Genomic DNA, 13,335 nt, shown 5'->3' on the forward strand with positions numbered 1-13,335 from the left:
CTCTCACACACACACACACATATACACACATACACACACACAGAAGCATGGGTGGGAGACTTGATAAACTACAGTGAGGAAATTCTTCTAAGACCACATACCTCACCTCTGAGATATTTCAGGGATAAAGTGTCTGAAGCATGAGCAAAATGTTTTTAAGATTCTTTTCCCTACTTATGTTGAATGTCACCTCGCCAAAGAGTCCACGCACAAAAGAAGAGCAGGGCCTTGATGAGCAGGCAAGATGAAATTAAAAGGATTCTGGAATGTACCCCAGAATATCTGTTATCGGGGTGAAGGCCAGGGTCCAAAGGACAATGACCAACACAAACTAAGTCAGAAGTTCTGGGTTCTCCACTGGAGCCACACTTGGACAAACATATCAACAGCTTTACCAACTAAAATTACCCTAAAATCTCTTCCTCTGTTGAAATAACTAGAACTGATTCTCATCCTTTACACAACTAAAGTACCTAAAAGGGGGAAAAACCTCTTTGTCCCTTCCTCATAATCGTAAGTGCTATTATAGAAAGTTATTTTCTCATGATGATTTTCCAAATTCCCATAAGCTACATACACATCTGCTCCTAGACAGAGCAGAAGAAAGCTGTATCTGGTGCAAAATGACTATCTCACAACAGTAGAAAAGACCAGTGTGGGTCTCGCTATTGAGTCATTAATATGCACTGTACATCCTCAATAAAGTCATCTGACATTTACATCTTAGTAACCTCTTGCTGCAGCTCTTAAAATTTTCTTACTTCATTAGCTCAGTACATTAAAAGACACTCCTCGATAAAACTAAACTCAGTAAATCCACAGATATTCTGGTAATGAATTAGTATCACAAAACATGAAAAAGCACAATCATTTCTACCAACAAATGGCACTTTAGAAAGCTTATCACAAAAAGAATATTACACAGAAGGCAGGGATGGTGCACCAGTGGGTAAAGTGCTTCCTATAGAAGGTCCTGAGCTCAGATGCTTGGCATCCATGCAAAATCCAGGTGTGACGGCATGCCATCTGGACCCACACTGTAGAGAGGCAGGACCCTGGCAGCCTGCCGCCTAGCCTGTGTAGCTGAAATGGTGAAACCCAGATTTAGTGAAAAATCCTGCCTCAAAAAGTAAGCTGGAAAGTGATCAAGGAATACATACAGCCTGTATTTTTCCTCCACACGCACATACATACATACGTATATACATACACACACACACACAAATTTGTGAACCATGTCAACATATTCTTGAGTGCAACTACCATTTAATATTTATTTGCCACTTCAACTACTCAATTGTGCTTAAGATTCTGCTTTGGCTGGACTATAATATGAAATTCCAGTGCTATGTTACTTCAAAAGAAGAAATGAAAAACAACTGGCATTTGTTCTTTTTAAAAACAAAGCTTTATATTCAGACACAAATGCAAGCCTCAGCAACTAGCCGTTTTGACTGGCTGTCAAAACAATGTCAACCCATTGATGTTCTTGTTCAATATGCTTTCTACAAGCTAAGTAGAGATCACACTACCTCACCTCTGAGATATTTCAGGGATAAATCCCTCAAAGAAAGCCAGAAAAACACAAACAAACAGATGGAGAAAATACATATATCTCTTAAAGAAAGCCAAGAACAGCAAACAGTTGAGGAAACGAATGAAACTATTCAAGATTTGAAAATGAAAATAGAAGCAATAAAGAAAACACAGACTGAGGGAATCTGGAGACAGAAATCTTAGGAATGTGAACAGGAGCTGCAGAGGCAAGCTTTCCCAACAGAATACAAGAGATGGAAGAGAGAATTGCAGGCACTGGAGATACAACAGGAAAAAACAACAGTCAAAAAAACTTAAAACTAAGACTCCTGACACAAAACATCCAGGACAGATGATGGACAGACACAGAGACAAAATGATCCCTACTGATATTCTGCTATACTCATAGAGCAGAGCCTTGTCCAGTCGTCATCAGAAAGACTTCCTCTGGCAGCAAACCGGAGCAGGTGCCAGACATGTGGAGAGAGTTCAAAAAGGAGGTCCCTCCTCTCAGAGTCAGAGAAGCCCTCAGAAGAGAGGATGGGGATGGAAAACACCAGGAGAACATGGCACACCAAAGCAACTAAGCAGGGCACACATGGGCACATGGAGACTGCAGTGGCAAGCACAAGGCCTCCAAGAGTCTGCAAGAGTCCAGTCCTCTGAGTGTATTTATGGCTGTTAACTTGGTTTTGTTTCTGCGGGAGACTTCTAACAGTAGGAGCAGGTATATCTCTCACTCTTTTGCCTGCTCTTGGGCCTATTTTCCTCCTATTGGGTTGCCTTATCTTGCCTTGTCTCTTGCTGTATCTTCTTTTGTTTTGTTTTGCTATTCTCTCTTAGAGGCTTGCTCTTTTCTGAGAGGGAGTGGATCTGGAGAAGAGGGGAGGTGAAGGAGAGTTGGGAGAAGTGGAGGTAGGAAAAACTGTGGTCAATATGTATTATATGAGAGAAGAATCTATTTTCAATTAAAATTTAGAAATTTAAAAACCAAAAACTATTATAAACTTTGGGTTTTTATATCAATTAGTAAATTCACTTTTCTGGATCAAATATGAAATTTCTCTTGGCAATCAAGTCTATAATGTCCTAATTCCACAAATTGTAGAATTCTCTCAATAAGAAAAAAATCTGAGGAGAATGGGAATGATGCATAGTCTACCAACTTTACCACAGGATTTTTAATGAGCAAATTGACGAAAACTACATTATTGCATCCATTTAGATAATGAAGAAAACAGGCATTACTTAAGCTGTCTGGCCCCCAGAGTTTCCAGCTTAGTCCAGGAAGAGGAAGGCCAATTCAACAGAATCTCTCCCAAGCCTAAACCACTGAAACATATGTCTCATAGTCTGTCTGTGTTGTTACTGAGATAATTTTATGTGTGCTGCAATCACAGTAACAGAGTAACACGGCAAATTAACATGACAAAGTGCAGAAATGTCAAAATGAAACCTGTTAGTATGATGGTAGCAACTTTTTCTAAGACTCAAAAATTAATGCACAGTTGAGACTCTAAGAATTCACACTTGGGAATGAACACCTAAGTCATCCTGTTTGTTTCCTAGGAAACCAAGATCACCCTGTTGGCACAGAACAAGTTTGGAGTTGTTTTGTTTTCAAGCTTCCCAAGGTTTCTAGTACACTGAAGTTCTCCTCAAGTGTTCACACTGGCAGAGCCTGAACAGACTGCCTGAGAAAGAGTGAGCTCTGGTCACACCTGTGACATGGGGGTCAGTTTTCATGCTGTCCTTCAAGACACAGACACTCAGAGTGCCTGAAGTCATTTCCACTCTTCCTTGGTTAACACTCACAGTTCTTCACGGCACATGTTTGCAAACTGTACTGCAACAAAAGCAGAAGCTTTTTCCCTGTATTTTCATGAGATAAGGAATCAGCTACATATGGGGTTGTTTGCAATAAAATAATAAAAAAGACCCCTCAGGTCACCCACTCATAAAGATTAACCCAGACTTCAGTACAATTGTGTCTGAAATCACATACATAACCACCCTAATGAGCAAACAATGTTTAACTAATTTTTAATTACAACAAAAGATAATACTATAGGCTAAATAATCTAATAACTAGATCAGTATGCGTATTTTTCTAGACCCATAGAAAATAGGCCTATAAAATTATTCAATTTGATGTTATCACGGCTAGAAATCAATTTTTAATTCAATATTTTATTTATTTACATTTCAGATGTTATTCCCTTTCCCCATCCCCTCCCCCATTAATCCCCTATCCCATCCCTCCTCCTCCTTTTATGCTTTTATACCATTTAAATTACATGCAAGTATTAAATCAGTTCTAGGTTGAGAAACTGTAATACTACAAGATAAATAAATACTATAAGATAATACTATAAGCTAAATAATCTAATAAATAGATCAGTACGTGTATTTTTCTAGACCCATGGAAAATAGGCTTATAAAATTATTTAATTTTATGTTACCATGGCTAGAAATCAATTTTTTAAATCAATATTTTATTATTTTTAATATGTTTTATTGGATATTTAATTTACATTTCAGATGTAAATTACCCCATACCCTCCAACCCAGGAACCCCCTATCCCATCTGCCCTCCTCCTGCTTCTATGAGGATGTGCCCCCACTCCCATCTTCCCACCCTCGAATTCCCCCACACTTGGTGTCTAGCCTTCATGGAACCAAGAATCTCCTCTCCCACCTATGCCCACAAGGCCATCCTCCCCTACATATACAGGTGGAGCCATGGGTCCCTCCCTATGTGCTCCCAGGCTGGTGGTTTAGACCCTGGGAGCTCTGGTTGGTTGGTATTGTTGCTCTCCTCATGGTGCTGCAAACCCTTTCAGCTCCTTCAGTCTTCTCTCTCACTCCTCCAGTGGGAAACCCTTGATCAGTTCAATGGTTAGCTGTGAACATCTGCCTCTGAATATGTCAGACTCTGGCAGACCTCTAAGGAGACAGCTATATCAGGCTCTTGTCAGCATGCACTTCCTGACATCCACATCAGCGTCTACCTTTAGTGACTGCACATGGGATGGATACCCAGGTGGAATGGTCTCCAGACAGCCCCTCCTTCAGTTTCTGTCCCCCACTTTGTCCCCATATTTGTTCCCTTGAGTATTTTGTTACTCCTAAGAAGGACTGAAGCACCCACACTTGGTCTTCCTTCTTCATGAGCTTCATGTGGTCTGTGAGTTGAATCTTGGGAATTTCAAGCTTCTGAGCTAATATCCAATTCAGATATTATCCCCTTTCCCCATCTCCCACTCCATTAATCCCCTATTCCATCCCTCCTCCCCCTTTTTTTGCTTTTTTGCTTTTATACTGTTTAAATTACATACAAGTATTAAGGTCAGTTCTAGGTTGAGAAACTAAAAAATATGGAACGCTTCACGAATTTGCGTGTCATCCTTGTGCAGGGGACATGCTAATCTTCTCTGTATCGTTCCAATTTTAGTATATATGCTGCCAAACTGAGCACAGAGATCAATTTTATTTAGAACATTTTCACATAAAACCATTTTTAATAACCAGTTTTTACCATTTTTATGATTGTATTTCCTATACTTAAGACTTTATATTTGGTAGCCTTAAAAATACATAATAACAAGAACAGTGAAAATACTACAGATTCATTCAAAAGCTACTTCTTCCAATGCCAATGGCAGTAAAACTATGGGGCAACAAACCATTGTTTTGGGGAGGTCGTAAATGCTCTAAGAAAGATCTGAAATAAATATGGTTGCAAAATAAATTTTTCATTTAATACAAATGTTTCTACTGAAATATTCTCATATGTGCATATACTTAGTATAAACAATGGATACTTAATATTTTATCATACACTAGTGCCATGAATCATGCCAAATGCTGCATTTACATTATTCTTCACAGCAACTGTGACCTTACTGCAAGTATGGGGGCCAAGGCACAAGATCCAATGGATTCCACACAGTTGGTCAATGGCATGATTTCTGAACTGCTACTCTACATGACATAGCAAGCACATATGGTGCCTGGAACATGAACAGTAGGCCCTCTTCATCTCTTCTGTACTTACTTGGTGATAATTCTGGACTTCCTCTCAGGTTCATCATCTTTGGAATGGAAGGACCATACACATCCACATCTAACAAGCCCACAGCCTTGGACTGCAAGAAAACCAAATTCATCAGAAGATTATTCTTCAGGTTCACCAGACAAAAAAAGACAACACAGTAATGAGCCTGTTAAAAAGAAAATGTAAAATATCCCCAAAATCATAACCTAAGCAACAGGAAGTATAAATTGCCAGGGGCAGTTTTAAAATTAGATTTAGATAACTGACTCATTCGGGTCTCCTGTATAGTCTCAAGAAAACTAAGACATTTTGATCTAAGCATAATTTCTGAGAACTAACAAGTAAGATGCAAACAAGATTGGAATGATTAATAAATGCCCAACAAAACCCCAAAATAATGGAACACTGACTTCTGGAAGGTCCTAAATTACAAAATGAAAAAAAAAAAAATGGAAACAAGACTCGTCTATAGAAAATAAGAAATTCTGTTGTGTATCTGGCAAGAGAGAAAAGGGAGGAGAAGCAACAAGGCTTCTGGCACATATGATAGAGGCCACCCTTGCATACAAACGATAGCAGTCTTTTTGGAGGAACCAAAAACAGCTAACCAGTGTTCTTTGATGGCTGTCCAGCTGAGAAGGGCAGAAGATCCTTACGGGTCTCTGCCGGGTACTAGTTAATCAGCAACTTAGTCAAGGCAAAAACAAATTTTTGTTTGAAAAACAAAATTTGCTGCTCATAAATACACTTTCCCTCTATCTCCCAATCTATCTCTGTTGGTTTTTCTCATCTATGAGTAGGCAATACTGCCTGTACCTCACAACATCTGCCTGTACCTCACAACATCTGCCTGTACCTCACAACATCTGCCTGTACCTCATGACATCTGCCTGTACCACACTACATCTGCCTGTACCACACTACATCTGCCTGTACCCCACAATATCTGCCTGTACCTCACTATGCCTTACAGCTCTCCACCCACTATCCCCAAATCCTAACAAGATAACACTCATAATCTCTCAATAACCAGAAATTCAAGAAACTGAAACAACCCTAAATCTTTCATGATACCTGTCTCCAGGCACACAATTACGTTTCAACCCTTATCATCTGTTTCTGTAAAACAAGGTAAATTTAACATTTAAGTTACTAATCTTATACTGATTCAATCTGATTCAGTCTGCAATTCTTATTATCCTATGTGATTTGGTCTTGTGGGTGTGAGGAGAGGAGACTGATGTCTGTCTGAAATCCCAGACTAATTTAAAATAAATAAGAAAGCAAAGGGGATATTTCGCTTTTAATAGGATGATTACATATAAAAATTAGTTTTAATTAATTGAGGTAGCAGCTATAAAAGGGGGAATATACCTGAGGAAATCTGTACATTAAACAAACAAGAAAACTTAAACTTTAATTTACTGTGAATAAAAATATTTCAAGCAGGACTGTTGACACAAATAGCTAAGCTTCCTCTGATACTATTTCACTGTAGGACTGTTTCTGTGACAACTTCAAGGGCTAAAAAAAACTAGTGTAAAATAATAAACCTCAAGTTTAAAATGTAAGGTTACTTTCCTTTTCTTATCTATATTAACAGTAGTCTTACAGTACCTTGGGTGAGAGAGGTGCTAAGTTTCAATCAAAATTATCTAAAGTAAAATAACTCTGCCTTGTAAATTAATATTCTAGCAAAACAAAACGTAACTCTAAGGTATGGATGAGTGAAAGGTTCTTATTATTGATATGAGGAGAGAAACACTTTAGGCTTCTGGAAAAGTCCAGAGCAGACAGAGACTGGAGTAGACTGAGCATGGCCAGCAGAGTGGACTCGCCCATGAACAGAAAGGACAGGGGTTTGGGAGAGCAAGAGAGGAAGAGAATGAAATGACCAAGCGAGGGGCAAGAGAGCATAGCCAAACTAGCAGAGTTGTAAGGACAATGGGGGGTGAGGACCCATGAGCAGAAAAAGTCTAAGGTGAGGGACTGTATAAAAAGGGCCAGGATGCCAGCAAGGTCGGAGACATGTACAACAGGTACTTGTGATCTGAGGGAACTTAGCTACGTTACTAGGTGCCACAGAGAGCCACTTATCCCTTCTGCCAGTGGTAAGAGAAATAGCTCCTTTGGTAGAGGAAAAAAGGGAATGTTGGCTTTTGTCTAACTGCCAGAATGTAGATTTGATAATAACCATGTGTCATGTCCCTAACTGCACACCAATTTCTTCATCAATAGACTTTCAAGTTTTCTTCAAAATGTGGGAATGCATCTATCTTCTAGAAGAAAACCAGACCTTCCTCATGAACCACAGTCCAATAAACAAATCGAGACTTGCCTTCACATTTGCTGTGGTAAGAACAGACTCTACATACATGACTATAATGGTTAACATATATGGCTGTCACATACACAAAAATAATTACCATAATTACAAGGTTTAGAATTTACATCCCTCACTTACTACCTGTCATAGTACCACTCTGGTACTGTCCTTACTATGGTAAGAAAGAAGAGAGACTAATGCTTGTAGTGACTGTGTTTTCTCTATAGTTGTTTAATGTTTTCTTTCTTATGATAAAGCAGAATTAAAAACAAGCCCAACCACATCAATCTCCACCAGAATTTTAGCACAATCTAATTACAAAAAACTTAAACAGTGGACACATTCTCAGCAAGTTGCATTTATGCATATTTGTACATATATACACACAGAAGTGTGTGTGTGCATCAATAATAATCACAGAACAATATTATCCATTTGGGAAAGGAGACATGAAAGGAGATGGGAGTGAGAGACAGAAGCTGAGAAGGGCTGGAGGGAGAAAAAAGGACAGAAAGGAGTGCAATTCTATTTCAATTCAAAATGTAGTTTTTAAATTTTTAAAAGAATCATATTGATTAATTTTTATTTATTTATTTTATTTCTTGAGATTGTAATACCTTTTCTCAAAAAGTTAGCACATAAATACTTTAATCCTTGTGGATCATATGATCTCTACCGCAGCTACTCGACATTACTACTGGAGCATCAAGAACTGCCTGAACAACAGGAAGTGACTCAGCAAAGCTATGTTCCAATAAAACTTTACATACACACACACACACATGCGCAAACACATGCACAAATGTATGCACATGTCAAAGGTTTGACTCACAGATTATAGGTTTCCAACATCCAATCTAGAGAATAAAGTTTTCACAACCAAGTTAATCAACCAAGTCCTAACTTACTTAGTAGAGTCAAGAGTCAATCTTTTGTTGAGATTTTAATATAACTACATAATTTCTCTCTTCCCTTTTCTCCCTACAAATGTTCCCATACAGCCCTCCTTTCTCTCTTTCAAATCCATGGCCTCTTTTCTCACTAACTGCTACTGCATACATCTATATATTTATATATATTCTCCCAAAATATAACCTACTGAGTCTGTATTACGCTACTTGTATGTATGTTTTCAGGGCTGACTATGGCACTGGACAACCAACTGCTGTGCTCTTTCCTGGAGAAGAGCACCTCTCCCACGCTCAGCTTTCCTCAGCTGCCTGGTTCTCCATGTAGGGCTTTTCCTTATGGGTCTTTCCTGTCCAGTTTGGCAAGTTCATGGGTGTTGCCCTTGTTCAGCTCATAGGTGGGCAGTCATGTTGGTGAGAGTTAATGAGTACAGCTTCTGATGTTACTAGGAGACACAGTCTCACATTAAACTCTCTCATCCTCTGGCTCTTACAATCTTGTACTTCTTCTTTCACAATGTTCTTTTCACAGTGTTTCACAATGTCCCTAAACTATGGGACGTTGTGTAAATGTAGTCATTGAGACTGGGATTTCCAACTCTGCATTTTGATTAGTTGTAGTTTTGTGTACTGGTCTCCATCTTTTGAAAAGAGATGTTTTCTTGATGAACGGTAAAGACTTGAAGACCACAGTTCATCACTGAAAGAAGTCATGGCAGGAACTCATGCAAGAATCAGGAGCAGAAACTACAACAGAAACCATGAAGGCACATTGCCTTCTAGTTTACTTCCATGACTTGCTCAGCAACCTACCTGGGTCCACCTACCCAAAGCTGGCATGCCCACAGGCTGAGCAGTAGAGGCAGCTACTCAACTGCAGGTCACTGTCTCCCAGGTGTGTAAAGCTGACAACTAAAGCTAACTATGACAACCGTTATGTAGGCTTCTATTTCAAATATCTGGTCTTTAATTTAAATTTAAATTTAAAATTTAAATTCCAAGATGATTCTATACTATAGAAAAATAGATGAGCAAGGTGGGTTACAAATAAATTGTATGCAGCAATATTCAGCTAAGTCTCAAATATTTTTCCACCTCTTTCTTCCCAAAATAATTATACTTAGTCAAGAAAGCTTCAATTAGGATTTTCTTTATTTTTAATTTTATCAAGACTCAAAAGAAAGAATCACAACAGATACCTTATAAATGCACAGCAGCCGGGCGGTGGTGGCGCACGCCTTTAATCCCAGCACTTGGGAGGCAGAGGCAGGCGGATTTCTGAGTTCGAGGCCAGCCTGGTCTACAAAGTGAGTTCCAGGACAGCCAGGACTACACAGAGAAACCCTGTCTCGAAAAACCAAAAAAAAAAAAAAAAAAAAAAAAAAGCACAGCAAATACAATCACTATTAGCAAAAGCAATTTCAAGCTTACTACTGAAAAATGTAATTGTCATCTTTATCATCATAAACTCAGCTACATATACTGTCATCTAACAATGTACTCTTTTTCTGCAGGTCTCAATACCTAGCAGGTAACACAAGATGGACCAAACCCCAAGATACCATTTAGATTTTTGGATTGTTCCTTTATAATATAATATATATCAACCTGTGAAAGCTGTAAACAGTGGTGAAATTATTCAGAGTGATTATACTGTTTCATTACTACTGCATGAAAGCTGCAATTTGAGAGCTTGCACGTCCTATTTGTGTGTGTGTGTTGAATTTCAAAGGCAACAACAACAGTCCTGATGCTGCTTTGTTCTTCCAGCAGAATTTATCCTGAAGATTGCAAAGGTTCTGACACGTTCCTTTCATCTCTCTTGTCTACTAATGTAACCCATCAAAACAACATGTGAGAGCACACCTACCCAATCATTCCTAAATAAATATTCCTTTCAGACTTCCCTTACGCTTGTCCTTTCCACAGACATACCCAGCTAAGATTCCCATGATTCCTTACATAATATAATCAAAGTAATCTTAGACTGGTAATTGGTATTATTCAATTTGGAATTGATCCAAGCCTCTTCTTTCTTGTCTTTCTGCCTATCTTTGAATCGAGCTGTCATTCAAAAGAATTTTGTCTGTCACTAGGAAAAAAGCATGTTTTCTGATTCTGTTAGCTGGGATTAAGTAAGAATCTGACAGAAGAACTAATGGTTGAACAAAGTATAGAGAGCAGTTTCCAATCCTTATCAAAGGGATATCCAAATCTCCAAGTTCAATCAAGAAAGGAGCAGGGCACTATGAAGGACAAGGTTTGCCTGAGAGGGTGAAGCACAACCCAGGATGCCTGGCGGAGGGTACCAGAGTATTAACAGACATAGTCATTGCTTGTTAGAAAGCTGAAAAGCAAAAACAAGAAAGGATCATTTCTAACTTGAATCTTTATTTTTAGGGTAGAAACAAACCTAAGAGGTTACCCTTGTCTTCTGAAGAAACTGATGGGCTGGCAAGATGGCTCAGTGAGGAAAGGCAGATACAGACATATAGATATATAGATAGAGATGCCATTGTCTTTTATCATTGACTACTCTCAGATAGACTCCCTCTCTGTAGTTTCTTAAACACTTAAAGCACGCTTCAGCCTAAGGACTTTCACAGCTCTACTCCTCTGACCTGAAATCCTGCACCTCATTCCTCTACCATCCAGCCCTCAACCTCAACTCCCCTAGCTTACATCATGCATTAAACATGACTTTCACTGGCCACCCTAAAATCATAATACCCATAATACACTTGGCTTTCCCTATTCTCTTTCACAGCTTTCCTTCTTAGTAAATGTATGAATAGTCAACACTATAGTTTTACTTGTTTTTTGTACTTCTCCCAAGAGAACATAAAACACAATCAAAGAGGGTGATTTTATGTTCCCTTTGCTACTGTTCACACAGGATATGAAACAATGGGCACTCATGGGGACCCCTGTTCAATCCCATGGATCCTGATATTCTAGTAATCAGTTGAGGATACTCAAAGCACTTATATTAGAGTGCACAATGAACAGAGTGTGAAAGGCAGAAATGCACATCATACAGGAAAAGAGAGAGAGAGAGAGAGAGAGAGAGAGAGAGAGAGAGAGAGAGAGAGAGAGGTCTGCTGTAAGATCTAAGCCATGGAGCCAATAGGATCACAGTAACAGTAACTTAAGGATATCCAAAGTCTCTTTGTAGAGGTTCTCTTTAAATGTATGTTTGGTTTTCTGTTTATGACAGGACGTTAATATGTAGCCCACGTTGGTCTAGAATTCACTATGTAGAACCATCTGACCTAGAACTCTCAGTCCTCTTGTCCTGTCCACCTCGGTACAGGGATCATAGGTATGTGCCAACATGGCAAGCTTTAAATAAGCTTTTAAGGTAGTGATGAACATCTTATTTCATGTGTAGTCAATAAACATTGTATAAAACACATGTAAACAAAATTATTTATTGCTTATCTAAAATTCAAATTTAAAATGTGTATATGCAATAGTTAGTGCTAAACTAGAAAGCTGGTAGAGTCTACGCTAACCAGGAAGATAGGCTTCTGAGCATGCCTGCTGAGGGATTATCTTGATGGTATTAATTGAGGGGAGGACTCTCACCTAACGTGGATAGCATCAATCCCTGGCTGGGATCCTGGCCCATGTAAGGGGAGAAAGGATGATGAGCAACAATGTGTACTCCTCATTCTCTACTTCATGATCGTGGGTGGGATGTGACCCACTGTCCCCTGCTTCTCTTGTCTTGCTTGCCTCCGTGACGGACTGTACCCTTGAACTGTGAGCCATAATAAACACCTGTTCTCTTACATTGCTTTTGCCAGGGTATTTATCACAGCAACCAGAAATAAGTTAAGAAGGTGTCATATATTTGTGTTTGTCACATCTGGTAGTACTACACAGCACCTCTCAACAAAGAAGCCAGAATGATTCCATTAAGTTGGGTCATATTATTCTGTTCACACCCTTCATTGCACCACTCTCCTCAAGGCATTCTTGTAAGAGCAAATGCCCTCACTGCCTTGCACAAGGCCTCATATGATCTAGCCTAACCTCAACCCACTGCCTGCTCTTAACTCTACCCATTCTATCTAGAAGACACAGAAAACTTCCCACTGTTTCTTGAAGAGCACATCTGAGCCTGTGACTAGCTAGCTGGTCCATCTAGTACAGCCTAACATGGCACACTTGTTCACTTCCTTCACATCTCTGCTGCTGAAAATGTGATTTTTTTTTCAATGAAGCTTAATCTGTTCAATAGAAACCCACATTCAGTCTCATGGATTTACCTTTCCCTTATCCCAAGCTACCATTTTTGCCTTCTACATACTACTAACCACAAACTGTGAGGCAGAGCTATACTCCAATAGTGTCTGAGTGAGAGAATGAGCCAATGAATAAATAAACTTCCATTTGTTCCTCATTAAAACCTTAAGAGTGAGTTGTTATATAATTTCTAAGGACCCCACTTAGATTTTGAGAGTCAATGATTTCATTTAATTCCCCCTCCTTATAATTCTATG

General features: G+C 39.0%; 1 protein-coding gene and 1 non-coding gene across 10 annotated transcripts in view; both read right to left on the reverse strand.

The window, feature by feature from the left end:
• Window positions 1–13,335, reverse strand: part of Nubpl (NUBP iron-sulfur cluster assembly factor, mitochondrial) — a 187,558-nt gene that overhangs the window by 136,206 nt on the left and 38,017 nt on the right. For all 9 annotated transcript variants that reach the window (XM_076941877.1, XM_034513761.2, XM_076941879.1 and 6 more), the window contains one exon: window positions 5,594–5,684. In XM_076941877.1, coding sequence (XP_076797992.1) covers window positions 5,594–5,684 — 91 coding nt within the window. The remainder of the gene's footprint in view (window positions 1–5,593; window positions 5,685–13,335) is intronic.
• Window positions 4,908–5,014, reverse strand: LOC117717445 (U6 spliceosomal RNA). Its single transcript, XR_004607926.1, has one exon. It is a non-coding gene; the product is annotated as a U6 spliceosomal RNA (small nuclear RNA).

The sequence above is a fragment of the Arvicanthis niloticus genome, chromosome 11 (assembly GCF_011762505.2).
Source record: "Arvicanthis niloticus isolate mArvNil1 chromosome 11, mArvNil1.pat.X, whole genome shotgun sequence".
NCBI lineage: Eukaryota > Metazoa > Chordata > Mammalia > Rodentia > Muridae > Arvicanthis > Arvicanthis niloticus.